This window comes from Magnolia sinica, chromosome 15, assembly GCF_029962835.1.
Source record: "Magnolia sinica isolate HGM2019 chromosome 15, MsV1, whole genome shotgun sequence".
Classification (NCBI taxonomy): Eukaryota; Viridiplantae; Streptophyta; class Magnoliopsida; order Magnoliales; family Magnoliaceae; genus Magnolia; species Magnolia sinica.
The window spans coordinates 12,924,015-12,946,172 of NC_080587.1; the positions used below are offsets into that span (position 1 = coordinate 12,924,015).

Consider the following 22,158-nt stretch of genomic DNA (forward strand, 5'->3'; position numbering starts at 1 on the left):
ATCTTCTGCCTCAATATCTGATAAATATCTATGACATAGGGGAGCCCAAATCACTTCTTCACCTCTAAAAGAGAAGTAACGAACCACCAAAATATTCACCTCTACTAAAATTCTTGCTAGCCTAAAAAAAACTTCAATCAACGCGTTCTCACCCAACCAAACATCATCCCAAAAATGAATGTTCTTCCCTTTAGAGAGTGTTAGTGTATAGTGTGTGTAGTTAGTGGCTCTTTTAATGTAAGTGCATGTGCACACTTTTGATGCGGACACAGGTGCAACAAGTGCCGTCCTTGTGGATAGGCGAATATTGAGGAGTTGAAGACCTTTCACATGTGATTGGACATATATTAGGGAAGACACATGTGAAGGAAGATTGGAGAAAGAGGACCGAGCGCCCAAACTTTCCCATACTTATGTTATTTGCACGTTTTTTGACTTAGTTAGCGGTCTTTTAGTAATCTTATATCTTTATTTGCTTATCCTAGGGGTATTTTAGTAATTTTATGTCTTTATGTGCTTATTTAAGTGGGGTAAAGCCCTAAACACGAATTTCAACTATTGATGAATGAAAAGCAAACCCTTTGGTTGCCTCCTTCCTCTCTTCTCTCTAATGGTGCTTCTTCTCTCCCCTTGATCTTCTTTCTTCTTGTGCCCTTCCAACTTCCTCAAGGTAATAACTTTCTTTCTTCTATTTTTTTGTTTTGGCTAATTCCTCTTCGATCAAAATCTTGAGAACCGATCTAAACCCTAAATCCCCAAATTCTCAAATCCCTAATCCGAGAAACTTCTTGGTTCTTCGGACTAGTGATCTTCATTGATCGATCGGGAGGTCTCATCCCTCGCCGGATCCAACCTAAGTAGTAATTGAATTCCATACTCCATGGTTGTAGCGATGGCCCGCTCCATTGCATGTTTCCTTTATGATTTTCTCAGTTATGATGATTATTGTTAGAATTTTAGATCATTTATTCCTTTTATTTCCGCTGTTTAATTATCCTTCTTCTGCAGTGTACTATATACTCTATTCTAATAAAACATTGTGTGTTAAGGCATGTTGGCCTACACGACATTTCCCCAAACTATCTTCTTTTGTCACGACCCTAAATTTAGTGTTGGTAATCCATGATTACTATACACCAAATTTTGGTTGACAGCTTCTGTAGAACTCCGATTTTGGGACTTCTAACTATCATATACTAAGTCCCATAAGCGGGGCTCCACAAGGAGGATTTCTGAAAGTAAAGACGACAAATATGTATCATTTCTCAAAATTTCATCATATTCAACATATATTACTGTGTACAACTGAGCACATCAAGGCAAAACCAAAACATAAACCATGTCACATTTACTATACCTGATGTACATATTCAGGGTATTACAAAAAAATATACACATTGATATGTACAAAACAAAAAGGACAACTGGAGTCTGTAACCTCTACTCTTGCAGCTCCCTACTCTCACCTGTAAAAAAATAGAAAGGAAAGCTTGAGCTACTAAGCCCAGTGAGTGCGTGTGTGTAGTGAAAATGCATGTTTCATGTCATGCTCATATAATGCACAGGAATGCATAGGCTTTCTGGATCGATAACAATAAAATAAAGATACAATGCATTATACCACTTTTTATGTTCCAAATCATTTTTATATACAGAGGTGGGACTTTTACCCACTTCTAACATACATACTCTTTCAACGTTTCCACAACTTTCCACATTTCCCAATTGGATCACCAAAGTCTGAAATAGAGTTGGGACTCGCATATGATCGCTACCCACTTGTTTAGACTTTTCCACCGTGGTCAACTACAGAGGTGGGACTATATAGTTTATGGGCCGAAGTAGTCTAACTCACTTGTGTTGAACCTCACTATCTGCCTAACAGCGAGAAGTCATAAGTCACTTGGCAAAACGATAGCGGACAATTTACAAGCTCGTCACACACAACCTATCTTTGCTTGCCCATAAGTAGGTCAGGTTAAATCTCTCAACCAATCGACACGCGTCGGTGGAAGTCGTTGCCTACTTTGGTATTTCGACATTCCAGTGCTCTGTTCTTCCACCCGGTCTAGGCATTGGTTACTCCCAATGGTACCAATCGGGGTTTAGGGACTTTCACCCACGGACCCTCTAATCATGTCCCGTTGAATTATACATTTTCAGTGTGGTGTCCAACTCGCGTTATAACAAAGTATGTTTCATCGCATTTACAATCGCCGTATGCATGTATGCATGAGTCCACACACAAGCACAATAGATCATGTTTTTCAAGACAAGCAAAGGATGACCTTCCTCATGTGGTCTCCTCATGAATTTTAAGTTTCTCATAGGGGTCTCATGTAATGCATGCTGTATCTAGACGGTTCACATACTAATCATAGACACATCGTCCGTCGCAACACAACCCACTATGATCACCATACCATGATAGAATCATTTACTCTCAATCATACAATGATACATCAACTATGAACCATGCATATGATATGCACATGGCTTGGCCAATCTAAATTCAATCCGAGATTCATTCCACTATAAGACTTCATGCCACAAGCATGCTTTTTCTCAAGAATTAACTACATCAAAAGGAAGAAGGATAATTCTTTTAAACGTTTTGTCAAACAGGTAGTGGGCGGACTTTGTAAGGGATAGCGAGAAACCGATGGCAATTCGTATGAATTTAAACAAAACTAACTCATCTCTATCATCCAACCTTCCATTAATAATCTCACTAATTAAATCAGAAAAATCCAGCAAGAACCTTCAGAAAATCCGGCAATAACCTAACCCTAGATTAGTAAATTCAGCAATCACCTAACCCTAAATGAAAATCCAGCGATAACCTAACCCTAAAACAGAAAATCCAGCAATAATCTAACCTTAAAACAGAAATTCCAGCAATCACCTAACCCTAAATGAAAATTCAGCGATTACCTAACCCTAAAACAGAAAATCCAACAATAATCTATCCTTAAAACAAAAATTCCAGCAATCACCTAACCCCTAAATGAAAATTTAGCGATAACCTAACCCTAAAACAGAAAATCCAACAATAATCTATCCTTAAAACAGAAATTCCAGCACTCACCTAACCCTAAATGAAAATCCAGCAAGAACCTAACCCTAAAACAGAAAATCCTGCAATAATTTAACCTTAAAACAGAAATTCCAGCAATAGGATTTTCAAGGAAACCCCAACGTACACATATGCGTGCTCCTAATCTATGCACTCACCTGTAACTATTAGAGGATTGGCTCTCAACCTTAGCTTCTATTTCCTCTTCTTTTTCTTCTTCTTCTTCTCAACTTCACAATCAACAAGAAAGAGAGTGCTGGAAATGGGATGTTACAAGAGGGTTTTCATATTTATGGACTTGAAAATGATTTTAAATTGGCTTTTGTCTAAAAAGGAGGGTTATAGGATGTTTTGTGATGATTTTGAGAAGTTTAAGCTTATGGTAGCAATAAACAAAATGTTATTTAAGTGATTTGAAAGAAAGCATTCCAAGGATTTTAAGAAAATCGAGGTCATTTGAGTTATTTTATCAAAATATACATGTACATATATATTCATAACTTACAATCCGGGTGTCCTATTGACATGCCGTTTTCGCCATTAATTCCGTAACTCGACTACGGTCACAACGGTTAGGCTCGCGGACCTAACGGATTTTGAAAATTCGATGGTGGGGCTCCGCTAGATAAAATAAGGACATAAGTGTCATTTCTCAGATTGTTTAATTTTAAGTCCGTATCTTAAAATTCGGACATCGGGTTGAAATACAGCTTGTGGCTCGATAACAGAACAACATTATGATCAAGTCAAAACATTCTCGAGGCCAATGGACCTACAGTCAACGGCTATCCAGTGTACAAACCAGATTTTGGAGCCTCGGGTCTTACATCTTTCCTCTTATTCTCTCTCATTCTTCTCCTCTTGTCTCCACACCATAATCAGCAAATCATCTTTTGCTTGGTATTAGAGCATAGATCAGGGCATTCCGCATCTAACAAGTTGAGAGGCAACACGTCATCTTGCTGACGTCAGTGTTGTATGGACTCGTGGACCCCATCTGAGCTAAAAGTTTAGGGGTTTGATCGATCTCAATTTTAGAAGTTTTTTCATGATTTTTTGAGAATTTTTGAGACCTTTCATGGTGTTTTGGCCGAAATAGAGAAATTCAAAAATCAGGCCCCAAATAGGATTTTCTTTGATCTATCTCAAATCGGTAAGTTTTTCTTTTGTTTCTTTGCTCAAGATGAACCAAAATCTTCCTCCCAAGCTAATCATGGAGAATTTTTTTTAGCTATAATTCATATTTGAGTGGGTTTTAACCCCAAATGGACGTGCGACCAGGCCGTTTTTCACTCGTTTGTGTTAGATCTGACTAAATTTGTTGTTATTTTGGAGGATTACTGATTGTTTGGGGTTTATTTATCTCTCATTTCCTTGAAGGATTGAGTGAGAAAGAGTTGTTTGAATCAATCATTCTTACTTGAGTCTTCCATGGACGACAAAGAGCTCTCATATCTCGGCATGAGCTCTCTTGAATCCAGCAGATTACCTCCATCAAGTTAAATGGTGACAACTATCTTGAATGGGCGCAATCTGCAAAAGTGTTCTTGACAGCTTGTGAGAAGCTGTCGTATATTTTGGATGATCCTCCAAGCTTTACAGATGCTACCTGCAAGTCTTGGACAAAGGAGAACTATCAAGTTATTGCATGGTTGTTGAATAGTATAGATTCTTCGGTTAGCCACTCAGTGATGTTTTTATCATCGGCTAAAGGCATTTGGGATACGCTTCATGATATGTTCTCGGAGTCTTAAAATTTTTGACGGGTATTTCAGCTTATTTAAGAAATTGGTTGGTTCCAACAAAACTCAAGATCATTAAAAGATTACTATTCGACACTTCGGGGCATGTGGGATGAGCTGGACCTGTATCAGCCTCTTCCTTTCAAATGTAAAGACGATCATGAACATGCACATAAGCAGCGGGATGATACTCATATCATGCAGTTTGTAGCCGGGTTGAACTCCGTTTATCTTAATGTTGGGGGTATTAGGTTGTTGTGAAGGATCCTCTTCCCCCGTTGACGATAGTCTATGCCATGTGCTAGCGCCTACTATTTTCGCTCTTTCTTCCCATTCATTTATGCCATCAGAGTGTTCAATATATCTTGTTGACAATCAGTCTTCTCTTCTTCTTAGCCTTCGTGCATCATCCTTGAGTTCAGGGCGCACTTTTGGTTATGGTGGTCGTGGTAAAGGCCGCGAGAGAGAGTTGTGGCGGTCATAATCTTCGTAGTTGTCGTGGACATGGACAAGGATGTGATGGTTCCCGCATTTGTTCGCATTGCGGTGCAACCATTCACATTGTTGATTATTGCTGGCAGCTCCATGGTTGTCCTACGTGTGCCACTGCTTTTGTTACTTCGACTATTGCTCCTGAGGGACAGTCTTCCACCTAAGCAGTTGAGCAAGCTTCTTCAGGGGAAGTCTCTCAAAATTTCTCGGGTTGCATACGATGCCTTGATGCGGCTTCATGTTCGTGATGTTTCCGAGCCTTCTCCAGTCAGGTACTGCTCTTCTTGTGTCATCCTCTCCCACCTTCTAGTTTATAGACTCTGGAGCATCCTCCCATATGACTGGTACCCTTATTCTCCTTCTCCCCACTCTCAGTATATCACAGTCGTTGTTGGAACCCAAACACCCATCTTTGGGATTGGTTCCATATCTCTCCTTTTTTTTCCCCCTAATTGTTCTTAGTCTTGCATGTGCCTCGTTTTCCATTAAACTTATTGTCTTTTAGCTCTCTTACTAAATCATTGAATTGTTTCATTACCTTCTTCCATTCTCATTGTTTATTCTAGGACCTACAAACAAAGAGAGTGATTGGTGGGGGACATGAGCGAGGATGTATTTATTTTCTCAATGATACGTTCGTTGCTGCTTCTAGTACCCTTTCTTTGGATTGAGAGTCCATGACACGATGACACTGCCGCTTAGGCCACCCGTCATTAGCTAGATTGAGACTTTTCTTTCCCTCCTTATTTGTCACCAAGCCTTTATGCTATGATGTGAATTGTCTAAGCATCATCTTGCTACGTTTCCTCCTAGCTCTTCAGGGAGGAAACCTCAACCTTTTGCACTGGTTCATTCAAATGTCTGGGGACCAGCCCCAGTTACCTCCACTTGTGAATTTAGATATTTTGTCACCTTTATTGATGATTATTCACACATGACTTAGGTTTATCTTTTGAAATATAAAAGTGAAGTGTTTGATGCGTTTAAAGTATTTTATCATGAAGTGTGCACTCAGTTTCAATGTTCAATCAAAACCCTCCATTATGATTTTTTTTTGAGGGGGGGACTTTTGTGTCCTTCTTGCAGGATCATGGTATTTTGTCTCGGACGTCGTGTGTTCTCACACCTCAACAAAATGCTATCGTAAAACGAAAGAATCGTCATCTTCTTGAAGTTGCTCGCACCCTTCTCCTTGGTACCTACCTAAACATTTTTGGGGTGATGCCCTTCTAACTGTCACTTTTCTTATTAACCGTATACCCTCACGTATCCTGTCATATAAATCTTCATTTATTATATTGTATCCTCATGACAATCTCTTTCCTCTACCACCTAAAGTTTTTTGTTGCACATGCTTTGTTCAAATTTTGGATGGAAGTAATGATAAACTTAGCATAAAGTAATTAAATGTGTTTTCTTAGGGTACACTCGGAGTTAGAAATGGTATAAATGTTATGACTTCCTAACTCGCAAGAAATATGTCTCTGCCGATGTAACCTTCTTTGAGGATATTTCTTTTTTCTCAGCTCCTGGTCGATCCCTCTGTGATCCTTTTGCGAGTCAGGGGGAGTATGACTCTTATCCTCTTCCTCTTTCCACTAATGATCACAAGAAAACTTCTCTCCCCTCCGTTTAGTATCTTGTTGGTAATTTGGATGACCCTAAGCCTCTGTAGGTGTATCATCGTCCAGATAAATCTTCACAAGTTAAGCCATCCACCATTTTGCTTACTTTTGGATGTTGGCTCAGGTGACTCTCCTACCTCGAGTCTGGATCTCCCCATTACCTTATGCAAAGGGTCACAATCTTATACTCAACACCCCTTTAGTAATTTCGTTTCATATGATCATCTTTTACCGTCCTTTCAGTCGTTTGCAGCTTCCCTTTCGTCACAGATTATTCCTCGGTATCTCTCACATGCTCTTCAAAGTCATGACTCGACGAATGCGATGATTGAAGAAATGCTCGCTTTTGAGAGGAATCATTATTGGGAGCTTGTGCCTCTTCCTTCAAGGCATAAACCTGTTGGATGTCGATAGGTTTACACGATCAAGTTCCTTCCAGATGGCTCCATCAATCGCTATAAAGCCCGTCTTGTTGCTAGGGGCTACACGCAGACTCATGGTGTGGATTACTTCGAGACATTATCTTTAGTGGCCAAGCTTAATTCTATTCGTGTTGTGATAATAGAGAATGATTTGATGATGATAATGTGAAGAAGAGAGGAAAATATTGAGAGAGAAGAAGAAGGAGAGTTTGGGAGAGATGTTGCGTTAGGCTTGCTTGCCTTAACACAAAATATTTTATTATAATAAAGCATGTAGTACACTGCAGGAGAAGAGGGAAGTGTGCACATGCACTTACACTAAAAGGGGCCACTAACCACCACTAACCACACACACAACACACTAGCATTCTCTATACTCCCCCTCAAGTTGGAGCATAGATGTTGATCATGCCCAACTTGTCACGAACACGATGAAGAGCATCTCGACTCAAGGACTTTGTAAGAACATCAGCAAGTTGATCCCCAGATCGAACAAAAGGAGTGACGATTTCCTTAGAAGCGACTTTCTCCCGAATAAAGTGACAGTTGACCTCAATATGCTTGGTTCACTCGTGGAAAACTGGGTTACGAGCAATATGGATGGCCGCTTGGTTGTTACAATGAAGATGAATAAGATCCGAAGGAGGAGAGCTAAGTTCTTCAAGAAGGTTGCAAAGCCATATGAGTTCACACGCCGTATGAGCTATAGAACGATATTCTGCTTCAGTTGAGGACCGGGCAACAACTGGCTGCTTTTTGCTCTTCCAGGTTATAAGATTGCCACCTAGGAAGGTACAAAAGCCGGATGTAGAGCGGTAATCAAAAGTAGTACCTACGCAATCAACATCGGAATTGCCAGAAAGATGAAGATGACCATGTAACTGAAAGCGGAGGCCAAGAATCGGGGCTGATTTTAGATACCGAAGTATGTGGTATACAGCTATGAGATGGGAAGCACGGGGAGCTTGCATGAATTGGCTAACACCACCTACTGCAAAGGAGAGATCTGAGCGAGTAATAGTCAGGTAAATAAGCCAGCCTACAAGTCGTCGATACATCCCGAGATCAGAAAGGAGAGCACCATCATCTGGTCGAAGCTTCTGTGAAGTATCCATGGGAGTGGTAGCAGGCTTGCACCCTAACATGCTTGTCTCCATGAGAAGATCGAGCGCACATTTTCGTTGTGACAAGACCAATCTGGATGATGAGCGAGCAACTTCAATTCCGAGGAAGTAGCGAAGAGGACCAAGATCCTTGATCTCAAACTTGGTCTTCAAAAAATCTTTGACCTCCCTCATTCCAGCAGAATCACTACCGGATAGAACAATATCATCCACATAGACAATGAGAACCATGATGCCCGTCGATCGTCGACATATAAAGAGAGAATGATCGGCATGACTACGAACAAAGCCAAACTCCAAGAGAGCCTGACTAAATTTTTCGAACCATGCACGTGGGGATTGTTTGAGTCCATAAAGAGCCTTCTTCAACCGGCATACAAGTGCAGGGTTGTGAGAAGCAACAAAGCCAGGAGGTTGATGCATGTAAACTTCCTCTGCAAGATCCCCATGGAGAAATGCATTCTTAACATCAAGCTGAAACAAGGGCCATGATAAATTAACGGCCAAGGAGAGCACAACGCGAATTGAATTAAGCTTAGCCACTGGAGAGAATGTCTCGAAGTAATCCACACCATGAGTCTGTGTGTAACCCTTAGCAACAAGACAGGCTTTATAGTGATCAATTGAGCCATCTGGAAGAAACTTGATCATACAAACCCATCGACAACCAACAGGTTTATGGCCTAAAGGAAGTGGCACAAGGTCCCAAGTATGATTCTTCTCAAGAGCAGACATTTCTTCTATCATCGCCTTCGTCCATTCATGACTCTGAAGAGCATGTGAGAGAGATCTAGGAATAGTCTGTGATGAAAGGGAAGCTGCAAACGACTGAAAAGATGGTGAAAGATGATCTTATGAAACGAAATTACTAATGGGGTGTTGAGTACAAGATCGTGACCCTTTGCGCAAGGCAATGGGAAGATCTAAACTCGAGGTAGGAGAGTCACCTGAGCCAACATCCAAAGTGAGCGGAAGGGTGGATGGCTGAGCGTGTGAAGATTTATCTCGACGATGATACACTTGCAGGGGCTTAGGCTCACCCATATCACCAACAGGATGCTGAATAGAGGGGAGAAGAGTTTTTCCATGATCACTAGTGGAAAGAGGATAAGAGTCATACTCCCCTCGACTCACAAGAGGATCACAGAGGGATCAGCTTGGAGCAGAGAAAAAAGAAATATCTTCAAAAAAGGTTACATCGACAGAGACATTTCTTGCAAGTCAATGGGTCAAAGCATTTATACCTTTTCTGACTCCGAGTATACCCTAAAAAGACACATTTAATAGCCCTGGGGCTAAGTTTATCATTACTCTCATCCAAAATTTGAACAAAGCATGTACAACCAAAAACTTTAGGTGGTAGAGGAAATGGATTATCACTAGGATACAATGTAGTAAATGAAGATTTGGAAGACAGGATACGTGAGGGTATACGATTAATAAGAAAAGTAGCAGTTAGGAGAGCATCACCCAAAAAATGTTTAGGTAGATGCATACCAAGCAGAAGGGTGCGAGCAACGTTAAGAAGATGACGATTCTTTCGTTTTGCAATGCCATTTTGTTGAGGTGTGCGAGCATATGACATCCTAGACAAAATACCACGTTCCTGCAAGAAGGACAGAAAGGCAGTAGACACGTATTCCCCCCCATTATCAGAATGGAGGGATTTGATGGAACAATGAAATTGAGTGCACACTTCAGGATAAAACGCTTTAAACGCATCAAATACTTCACTTTTAGATTTTAAAAGATAAATCCAAGTCATGCGTGAATAATCATCAATAAAGGTAGCAAAATATCTAAATCCAAAAGTTGGGGTAACCGGAGCTGGTCCCCAGACATCTGAGTGAACCAGAAGAAAAGGTTGAGATTTCCTCCTAGAAGAGATAGGAGGAAACGTAGCACGATGATGTTTAGACAATTTACAAATATCACAGCATAATGGTTTAGTGATAGATAAGGAGGGAAACAAAAGTCTCAATCTAGCTATGGATGGGTGACCTAAGTGGCAATGCCACCGAGTCATGGACTCTCGATCTAGAGAAAGGGTACTATAAGCGGCAACGGGTGTATCATTGAGAAGATAAACGCCTTCTCGCTAATGCCCCCACCAATCACTCTCTTCGTCTGTAGGTCTTGAAACAGACAACAAGAAGGGAAGAAGCTAATGGAACAATTGAATGATTTAGTAAGAGAGCTAACAAACAATAAGTTTAATGAAAAACGCGGCACATGCATGACTGAGGACAAAGACAAGGAGGAAGAGAGAGGGATGAGACCAATTCCAGAGATGAGAGATTGGGTTTCATCTGCGACTATGACATACTGAGTGTGAGGAGAAGGAGAATAAGAAGAAAAGAATTGAAACTTACCAGTCATATGGGAGGAAGCTCTAGAGTCGATGACTCAGGAGGTAGGAGAGGATGACGCAAGAAGGGCAGTACCTGACTGTGCCGAATTTGCGTGAGAAGGCTCAAGAATATTACGAATGTGAAGCCGCATAAGGGCATCATATGCAGTCCGAGAAATGATAAGAGACTCCCCTGAAGTAGATTGCTCAGCTGTCGAGGTGGCATACGTAGGACGACCATGTATCTGCCAGCAATAATCAACAGTGTGATTAGTTCCACCGCAATGTGAATAAATGCGGGAACCATCACGTCCTTGTCCACCACCATTACGAAGACTACAACCGCCACGACTGCGATCTCCCTTGCGGCCTCTACCATGACCACTAAAACTAGAAATGCGCCCTGAACTCAAGGATGGTACTCGAAGACCAAGAGAGGACTGATCGCCAGCAAGATGTGCCAAACGCTCAGGTGGCACAAATGAATGAGAAGGAAGAGTGGAGACAGTAGCACGTTGACACATGGTATAGACTGTCGTCAATGAGGGAAGAGGATCCTGCATAACAACTTGATCTCGAACATGAAGATAATCAGAATTCAACCCAGCTAGGAACTGCATGATACGAGTATCATCCCGCTGCTTATGAGCATGTTCATGATCCTCTTTACATTTGGAAGGAAGATGTTGATACATATCCAACTCATCCCACATACCCCGTAGTGTTGAATAGTAATCTTCTAAGGGTCTGGAGTTTTGTTGAAACCGACTAATTTCTTGAATAAGCTAGAATACCCGTGAAAAATTCTGAGATTTCGAGAACATATCATGAAGCGTATCCCAAATGCCTTTAGCCGAGGATAAAAATATCACTGAGTGGCTAATCGAGGAATCTATACTACTCAACAACCATGCAATAACTTGATAATTCTCCTTTGTCCAAGACTTGTAAGTAACATCTGTAGAGCTTGGGGGATCATCCAAAATATACGACAACTTGTCACGGGCTCCTAAAAATACTTTTACAGATTGTGCCCATTGAAGATAGTTGTCACCATTCAACTTAGTGGAGGTAATCTGCAAGGGGTTGGATTCAAGAGACCCTATGCCAAGAGATGAGGGCCTTTTGTCAGCCATAGGAGAGTCCAAGAGATATAAATCTATGCCAAGAGAGCCCCTACGCCAAGAAAGATTGATTTAAACAACTCTATCTCACTCAATCCTTCAAGATAATAAGAGATAAACCTCAAAAAAATATCAATCATCCAAAATACCATGAAACGCAGTAAAAACAATCCCTAACCGAGTGAAAAATGGCCTAGCCGCATGTCTTTTTGAGGTTAAAAACCTCTCAAACATTGATCTTAAGTAAAAAATCCACCATGGGTAGCTTGGGAGGAAGATTTCGGTCCATCTTGAGCAAAGAAACCAAATAAAAGCTTACTGATTTGAGGTAGATCGAAGAAAAATGGAAGATGGGCCCGATTTTTGAATTTCTCTATTTTGCCCAAAATACCATGAAAGGAGGTCCAATAAATTCTGAAAAAATCATTACAAATCTTCTAAAATGAAGATCTATCAAACTCCTAAACTTTTAGCTCAAACGGAGTCCATGTGTCCATACAATGCTGACGTCAGCAAGGTGACGTGTCGCCTCTCAATCTGTTGGATGCGGAATGCTTGGATCTATGCTTTGATTCAAGTAGAGAATGATTTGATGATGATTATGTGAAGAAGAGAGGAAAATATTGAGAGAGAAGAAGAAGGAGAGTTTGGGAGAGATGTTGTGTTAGGCTTGGTTGACCTAACACAAAATATTTTATTATAATAAAGCATATAGTACACCGCAGGAGAAGAGGGAAGTGTGCACATGCACTTATACTAAAAGGGGCCACTAACCACCACTAACCACACACACAATACACTAGCATTCTCTATAGTGATCTCGTTGACCATCAATTTATCCTGGGCCTTGTTTCAACTTAATGTTAAGAATGCATTTCTCCATGGGGATCTTGCAAAGGAAGTTTAAATGCATTAACCTCCTCACTTTGTTGCATCCCACAACTTTACGCTTGTATGTCGGTTGAAGAAGGCTCTTTATGGACTCAAACAGTTCTTGCATGCATGGTTCGAAAAATTTCGTCAAGCTCTCATGGAGTTCGGCTTTATTTGTAGTCATGCTAATCATTCCCTCTTTATATATCGTCGATCGACGGGCATCATGGTTCTCATTGTGTAGTGGATGATATTGGTTTGTTCAACAGTGATCGGTTGGAATGCGGGAGGTCAAAGAATTTCTGAAGACCAAGTTTGAGATCAAGGATTTTGGTCCTCTTTGCTACTTCCTAGGAATTGAAGTTGGTCGCTCCTCATTCGAGGTGGTTTGTTCACAACGAAAATTTGCGCTTGATCTTCTGATGGAGACCGGTATGTTCAGATGTAAACTTGCTACCACCCCTATGGATACTTCGCAAAAGCTTTAGCCAAATGATGGTGCTCTCCTTTCTGATCCCGGAATGTATTGACGCCTTATAGGCCGGCTTATTTACTTGACTATTACTCGCTCGGATCCCTCCTTTGCAGTGAGCATTGTTAGCCAATTTATACAAGCTCCTCGTTCTTCACATTTCACAGCTATATACCACATACTTCGGTATCTAAAATCAGCCCCCGGTCTTGGCCTCCTTTTTCAGTCGCATAGTCATCTTCATCTTTCTGGCTATTTCGATGCCGATTGTGCAGGTAGTACTTATGATTGCCACTTTACGTTCGGCTTCTGTACCTTCCTAGTTGGCAATCTTGTCACATGAAAAAGCAAGCAACCGGTTGTGTTCAGTCATCGCCTGAAGCGGAATATCATGCTATGCCTCATACGACGTGTTAGCTTATGTGGATTCGCACCCTTCTTAAAGAACTTGGCTATCCTCCTTCGGCTTGTATTCCTCTTCATTGCTACAACCAAGCGGCTATCTGTATTTCTCGTAACCCAGTTTTCTATGAGCGCACTAAGCATATTGAGGTCAATTGTCACTTTATTTCGGAAAAGGTTACCTCTAAGGAAATCATCACCTCTTTTATTCGATTCGGGGACCAACTTGCTGATGTTCTTACAAAGTCTTTGAGTCGAGATGCTCTTTATCGTGTTCGTGACAAGTTAGGCATGATCAACATCTATGCTCCAACTTGAGGGGGAGTCTAGAGAGTGTTAGTGTATAGTGTGTGTGGTTAGTGGCTCTTTTAATGTAAGTGCATGTGTACAATTTCCTCTTCTCTTTCAGTGTACTATATGCTCTATTCCAATAAAACAATGTGTTAGGGCATGTTGGCCTACACACAATATTTCCCCAAAGTCTCTTCTTTCCTCTTTTTCTCTCTCACTCTTCTACTATTTTCTCCACACCATAATCATCAAATCATCTTCTACTTTCCCATCTCCCAAAGAAATGCCTACATTCTCCATAAACTTTCGCCTTAAACTCGCTATTGATTTCCACACTAATGACGCCATGTAAAAAGATGAATCCCTCGTTCACCACACCCCTATTTAGAGTCCATACTTCTTATAATCACCTCACTCCATAGATTTCCTTGCTTTACCCGAAATCTCTGTATCATTTCCCTAAAAGGGTTGAGTTCATTTGCTCAAGCTTTTGAGGACTCGCCCTCCTTCCTCAAGCGGTTTGCATACCTCTTCCCATTTGAGCAAATGGAACTTGCGTTTTTCTTCTGATTCTTGCCATAGGAATTCCTACCTTAATTTTTCCAACACGGTCAGCACTGATTTTAGATACTTAAAAAGTGACATATAATAGATTGGAAGATTAGACATAGCTGCTTTGATTAACGTCAACCGGTCTCCCATAGACAAATACATGCTTTTCCATCTCAAAGGCTTGCCTTCAAATCTCCCAATAACTTTATCCCGCTTCAGATTAGCCATCTTACCTATGGAAAAGGGAGCCCAACATATGTGGATGGAAATGAATTGGCATGGCATCTAAAAATATTTTAGTAAAACAGATAGATTCTTCCTTTGAGAGTTTAACACCTAAAAGCTCACTCTTGCTTATATTTACCTTTAGTTCTACTGCCACCTCGAAATATATAATGATCTTCCTAAAATTGTCTACTTTAAACTCATCTGCCTCAGAAAAGAGAATAATGTCATCTGCATATTGAGGATGAGATACTTGAAAAGCTGACTTATCTACATTAAAGCCTTAAAAAAGGCACACTTCCACTCCTCTATCTAGTATCTTACTTAAAGCCTTCGCTAAAATAACAAACAAATAAGGAGATAGAGGATACCATTGATGCAAACCTTTGGAACTGGCAAAATATCCTTTTGGAGAACTGTTATCAAAACTGAGAACTTAGCCGATTGCATACACCTTTGCATCCAATACCTCCATTTTTTTACCATAGCTTAGGCGATCTAACATGTAATATAAAAAAATCCCAGTCCACATGTTCATATGCCTTTTCTATGTCAAGCTTGCAAAATACCCCTTTCCTCCCAACCCTATGATGAGCAGTGATGCATTTATGTGCTATGCCTATCAGAGCATTATCTGTAATCTGCCTGCCTGTTATGAAAGCTCCTTGGCTTTTTGAAATCACCAGTACTAGCACCTTTCCAAACCTGGAGGTGAACAATTTTGCTAAAATTTTATAGGCTTCCGGTTTTATTGGCCTGAAATCCTTCAAATATTCAACCCCTTCTTTTTTCAGAGTCAGGGCAATGGATGTCACACCCAGTGTTCGCATTGTCGACGAAATGTCGATGTCAGTCTACGACAAACCCCCATAATCTATCGGCGAGACGATCAGGGGAAAATTAAACCTTTGAATGACCGGTTTATGTCGGACACCTAACTCACTCACGGACACATGATTTCTAGAGATTTTGGCAAAAATTAGAGATTTAGGAGATTGCTTGAAACCCGTCGAAAATCGCCTGTCAAAAACCTTCTTCGCAGACGAAACCCTTTTTTTTTTCTTCATTGATGAAGCCCACCAAATTGCATTTTCATGTACCCAAAATTAAAGCATATCCACAGACCACACCACAAGAAACAATAAGAATAATGATGTTGGCCCAGAATGATGTTTATTTGTCATCAAACCTTTTTTAAATATAAAAAGGCATTCTTGATTTTAACTACCAAGAAGTTTTTAATGATATGCGTTCAATTCACAAAGTTTCCTATTGTGAGAATTTCTAAAAGAAATAGGAATACCGTCCGGATTGGGAGCCTTGTCACAACCTAGCTCCTCCACGTCCATGAGTGAGGCCCGAAGTGATGTATTTAATATATCTACACCGTTAACTGCTTTTTAATTTCATCTTCATATCCAAAGGAAATAGCTGATTCTCAAGAGGGCCCACTATAACGTATTTTCCATCCAATCTATTCGTAAAAATACAAACATCAGATCCAAAACTTTTGTGACCTCTCAATGGTAGACGTTCAATCCCCACTCGTTTTTGCGGTGTGGTCCACTTCATAGTTATTTGTCATTTTTCGTCTAAAGGCTTAAGGCGAGTTCTTCAAATGGATTAACGGTTTGATCCAATTAAAATCTAGTCAATAGCGAGAGGTCCACCGCCAATTCACTTGGATTGCGCAATGAATTGCAAGCCGCACTCTTCAAATGAAGCATATCCAAAGCTTAGGTGGACCACACCAAACCGTGTGAATTGAATGTTTACCATTGAAAAATTATCGGGGCCACAAAATTTTTGTATCAACATGATATTTCCGTTTTTTATTCAACCATGTCCCTGTGATCTTATCAAAAATAAACTTTATGGCGGCCCTATGAAGATTTCAATGGTGGAATTCTCTGTGGTGTGGTCAACTTGAAACTTAAGATAAAATTATTTTGGTTATTATTATAGTAATTTCTTATGGAAATGTATGCTTCATTTTTTTACAAATTTTTAATTTCTAAATATACAAATATGTGTATTTAGGCATGTCTTGAAGTTTCATGAAAAAATTTCACTGTTATCATATTTTTCTCCGAATTTCCGGTTATCGGCAATATTATCGGCGATAATGCTATGTGACCCCCACCAAAAAAATTCATTGATGAAGCCCACCAAATTGCATTTTAGTACCAAGCCCCAGAATTTCTAAAAGAAATAGGAATACCGTCCGGATTGGGAGCCTTGTCACAACCTAGCTCCTCCACAGCTGCTTTAATTTCATCTTCGGAAAGCTGATTGTCAAGATAATCAGCCTCAGCACTAGAGATCCAATTAAAATCTAGATAATCAAGCCGCACTCTTCAAATCTTGAGTTTCAAATAAAAATTAACTGTCGCTCCATCAATCTTGGACTTAGCCTCCATCCTTTTACCATCCACCATCACACTTGAGATCTTATTGGTTCTATTCCAGGCATGGGTTTTACTTTGCAGGCTGGGCTTTGTCAGACATTGGCCCAGCTCAAGCCTGGTCCATTGACAGCCCTACTTGTGATAATTGAAGCATTTGTCTTGGACTGATTTTTCTTGTCTTACACTCGCTTTACGAATAATATGTATCAAGATTTTAAAATTGCATGGTAGTTCTTATTCATTTGACATGTCCAACTTTTTCCACAATTACAGATTCAGATCTACCAGTTTCTTTGAATGATTAGAAGTCCAATTTTCTATGTTGTAATACTGTTTGACTATTTCTGTGTCATATTTTCAAGCAAGTCTATATGCTTATGATCTCACATATTTATGTTAGTTGTGGATGGATATTTCTGGACAACTCCCTAACTAGAATTTGTCAGAATGCAGTTTGTTATTACAGGTGAACAAAAGCTCCTGCAATATGCCATTGACCAACTGAAGAAAATACCGCTCAAGGAACAACGTGGCCCGCAGGAAAGATTACACTTGAAAAGTCTCCACTGTTTAGTCGAAGGGTCTCGGGACTTGACATTTATGCAGTCTTTCTTATTGCCAATTCAGATATGGGCTGATAAGAAGCTGGGAGATTATCATTTGCACTTTGCTGAGGTTTGATTAGCCATGGGGAACTTTGCAATTTATAGTTCATTTTGGTTGATTAATATACTATCTGAGCTGTCGTGGATGTGAATGTGTGTATATGGGTGCCATTATTGTTCGTCTGCACATTGTTGTCATGTGGAAATTCATGCATTCATGTACTTGTATTAGGTGATGCTGTTTACCCTAGCCAATACGGAAGGGTTTTTGTTTATAAAATTCTCCACCAGGATGTTTCAACTATCAAATAGAATTAGAGCTCGGTGGTTGAAGTGGAGATGCCCATCTGGAGTGTTGTGTGATTGGTGCATTCCAATAAACTTAATAGGGAGTTGTATGTGACAACTATTAGGCTACCTATGCTATAGGGGCAGGGTGTTGAGAAATTAGGAGGCTACATGAGCAGAGAATGGATATGGTAGAGATGAGGATGTTGATGTGAACGTGTGGGAGGACAAGGATAGAATTAAGAATGAGGTCATTCAAAGCAGCTTGGGAACATTGATTGGGGTGGAAGGGCTTGGAAAGAGGATGAGAGAAAGGCAGTTGATATGGAACGAGGTGATGGGAAGGGACATGAACATTTGTTGACTTACTGGGCATGGGCAATGGCTTAGATAGGAAAGATTGGTGAAATGGGATTCATAAAGCTGACACAAAATAACTTGGACACAACTATGATAGCAATTACATCAAAGATATTGGTAATGAATCCATATTTCTAGTACTCTTTAAAGAACCATCTTATGAAATTTCATCAACATTAAAGTCTAAAAATAGAGTTTTTGTTCTAGAAATCCTTTTTAAAAAAAAATATGTATAATGGCTATAACGGCACATTGCAACCTATGTGGGTAAATCAGTTGCAAGGTATTCCATAATGGTAATGGTGGCTGTAAAGGCCACTACTATTACTATTACGATACAGGCCGTAATGGCCGTTACGGGCTTATGGCTTTTTTCTTTTAACCTATTCCGGCCCCGTAAAGGACTCCTTATGGTCAATTTTTCCGTAATGGTCGCTATGGCCGTTACGACCCTGTAACGCGTAGTGGTTACCACTTATCACTGTTACCGTCATTTAACCATTTTCGAATACCTTGATCAATTGTGTTCATTAAATTTTAAAAAGCAATGACAATTGGCTAGGGTGTTGGGAGAAGGGTTGGCAATGAGCGGGGCTTGGGCTGGGCTAGATTGGGCTCGGGACTAGCCCAACGCTTAAGATCCAAGGCTCGAGTCTAGCCCAAGCCTGCATGAGCCTATCACAACAGGCTAAGCCTAAGCTTGAATATATTTTGTTGGACTTGGGCACAACCTGACTCGTCCCGACCTGGTCCAGAAATTGATGAATCCCTATTTCCTCTTGAATTTTCCCAATCTATTTGTTAATCAAGTCGGACACATATGCACAAAGAAATATACATTTTAAAGGAATGAAACCAACGGTCTACATTGTGGTGTAGATGGATGGGTTTCCTAAACAAGGATTGGAATGGCATATTTCTAGTATTTAACACGTGTACATAAAAAGACGGGTTGGGCTGCGTCGGGCTAAAATGCCTTGAGCTCAGGCTTGACCCTAAACTTGATCGGACCATTTGTGTGAGGCCCAAGCCTGGCCCACGGGCCAAGCTAGCAGGTCCAAGCTTGGCCGAAAGCCAGGTTGGGCCCATCGGGTCGGGTAGGCTACACGACCCATTGTCACCCACCCTTAGTTGGGACCTGGGAGATAAGTTGCGCTTGGATGCCATTCTTGTAAATATTCTGGCATGACATAATTGTAAATATCTGATTTCTCAAGATCTCTATAATCCCCTAGGTTTATTAGAATCTTCCTAGATATGACCTTAGAGGTTGGATACCTCTAATACCTCACATTGTATTCATTCTTTCATGAAATACAAGTCTCACATTGAATACCTCTAGATATGGCCTTAGAGCATGTGTCCGATCAAAACAAGTTTCTTGATTTTGGAAGATTTGGGGTGGGTTGTTTGCATCTTCAATATGTTGATGATACCATCTTCTTTAGTGTGGGTGGCAAAGAAGAAGCTGTGGGGTTCAAATTCGTGGTAAGGTGCTTTGAGGTTGTCTTTGGTTCGAACATCAATATTGGAAAGGGCATGATCTCTAGAGTCAAAATGGATGATGGGGAGATAGCATCACTAGCCAGTTCCATAGGTTGCCAGTCTGAATCCCTCTAGATAAAACTCCTGGGAATGCCTTTAGGCAAGGGTAAGCCTCCTGAGTCGATGTTGGATGCCATTATAGAGTGATGTGTTTCCAAGCTAGTGGTGTGTAATGGAAAACTATTCTTGTTGGGAGTAAGGATAACCTTGATCAAGGCTGTGTTAACCAACTCTCCTTTGCACATAATGTCACTTTTCACATGCCTGATGAAGGTAGCAGAACATCTGAAGTTTCTTCAAGAGAGATTCCTCTGGAACAATTGGGAAGGCAACCACATATTCCATCTGGTGGCATGGCAGGATGTTTGCAAACCATGTCACCACGGTGATCGTGGTATTATATCCCTGTTCAGGAAATTAATCAAGCCCTGCTTGCAAAATGGTGGTGGAGGCTGAGTGGTGATGAGTCCCCATTATTGAAAATGATTTTAGTTAGCAAATACGGTCTGAATGAGAATGAATCGCGATGAGTACCCTTTTTTTTTTTGTTTTTGGTTGCTCATAAGAAACACAAGGGCTTGTGGTAAATTGGAGTAGTCAAAGCGGAGTTATGGCAAAGATTACTTCTGAGCTGCTGCACTCAAATTGGGGTGAGGAAATCAGATTTGGCTAGTGTTTTCAAGATGAATTTCGACAGCTGCTCCCTAGGTCATCTGGGGCTCACCAGTGTTGGTGGTACCATCAGTAACAACAAAGGGGAAGTGTTGGTGGAGTTCTTTGCGGCAACTTGTTTTAGGGACTCATCATCTGCAGAAACTGCGGCCCTTCTTCACGGCCTAAGAATTATGGACAAGCGATGCCTCTTGCCGCTGATAGCTGAAGGTAATTCTAAAATCGCAATTGGGTGGACTAAAGAGGGGAAGTTTGGAAGGTTCCCCTTGATGGTGTTTTCAAGATGAACTTTGACTGATGCTTTCTAGGTAATCTGGGGCTCACTGGTGTTGGTGGTACCATCAGGAACAACAAAGGGGAAGTGTTGCTGTAGTTCTCCCGGGTGACATGTTTTTGGGGACTCATTTGTAGAAGCTGCAGCATTCTTCACAGCATAAGAATATCGGAGAAGTGATGCCTCTTACTGCTTATAGCTGAAGGCAAATCTAAAATCACAATCAGGTGGGCTAGAGCACCTTGGAGGGTGGCCAATGTGTTGGAAGAAGCTCAGGAAGTTGCTACCAGGATAAATGCTGCACTCGTTACATCTTCTCTGATCTGCAAACGAGAACATGGATGGTTTGGCTAAAGAGGGGGCTACAGGTGGTTCATTTTGGATCTGAGTGGAAGAGCAGTTATAAAGTAATTGCCCCAGGCCGTCCTTTGGTCTAAGATTTGCTTCCCAGACCGTTGTTTGGTTTCCTTTGTAAATTTGTAGTTTCATTTTTGTTTTTCAGCTTCTCTTTCTCTTTAATAAAATTATCAAAAAAATAATAATAATAGAGTAAAAAAGAGAGAAAAAGATAAAGAAAAAAGAGTTGCTTGATTTTCTCTTCCCTCACCAGTCACCAGAGGTATCAATATGTCTTGCTTTATAATGAATTCCTTTTAGATAACTTGGTAGTCCCTGATGGTATACATATTGTAGTTCTCAGATATTTTCTACGTACCTTACAGGGGTCTGCTATGATGGAGGGGATAGTCACTGTTGCAATGGTTACCCGGAGGCTTCTACTGGAAGAAAATGGACAAGTATGCATTCAACTTTTCCCTTCTATGTGGTTTTCTGTTTATAATAGTACGTGCTGACATGGTTTACAACTTGACTATGGTTTGATGAACTTTATGAGCATTGGAATGTCCTTCCATTCCTGACCGAAACTCATCTTCCTTTTACTGAGGCACATATAGTTTTCATCCAAACTATCTGATACCATCCACTTGAGTAACAGCGCAATAAATGCAATAAATAATTTTTTTTTGTATGTTTTGATTTTCTCCTGGAAAGTTTCACAAGAAACAATGTTTCCCGTTTGATCCAGGCAATGCAATCAGTATCTGTTACAGATCGAGACCAGATTGAAGCATATATCTCATCTTCCATTAAAAGTGCATTCTCAAGGGTGAGTCGCTTTGTTGCAAAGATGAAGTTATTGCTTTTGATGGCCTTCATGAATTTTTGTTGCAGTTT

General features: G+C 40.5%; 1 protein-coding gene across 2 annotated transcripts in view; it reads left to right on the top strand.

The window, feature by feature from the left end:
* LOC131227340 (protein unc-13 homolog) overlaps positions 1-22,158 on the top strand; it is a 127,531-nt gene that overhangs the window by 37,131 nt on the left and 68,242 nt on the right. For both annotated transcript variants that reach the window (XM_058223123.1, XM_058223122.1), the window contains 3 exons: positions 17,632-17,853; positions 21,645-21,719; positions 22,010-22,090. In XM_058223123.1, the coding sequence (XP_058079106.1) occupies positions 17,632-17,853; positions 21,645-21,719; positions 22,010-22,090 (378 nt within the window). The remainder of the gene's footprint in view (positions 1-17,631; positions 17,854-21,644; positions 21,720-22,009; positions 22,091-22,158) is intronic.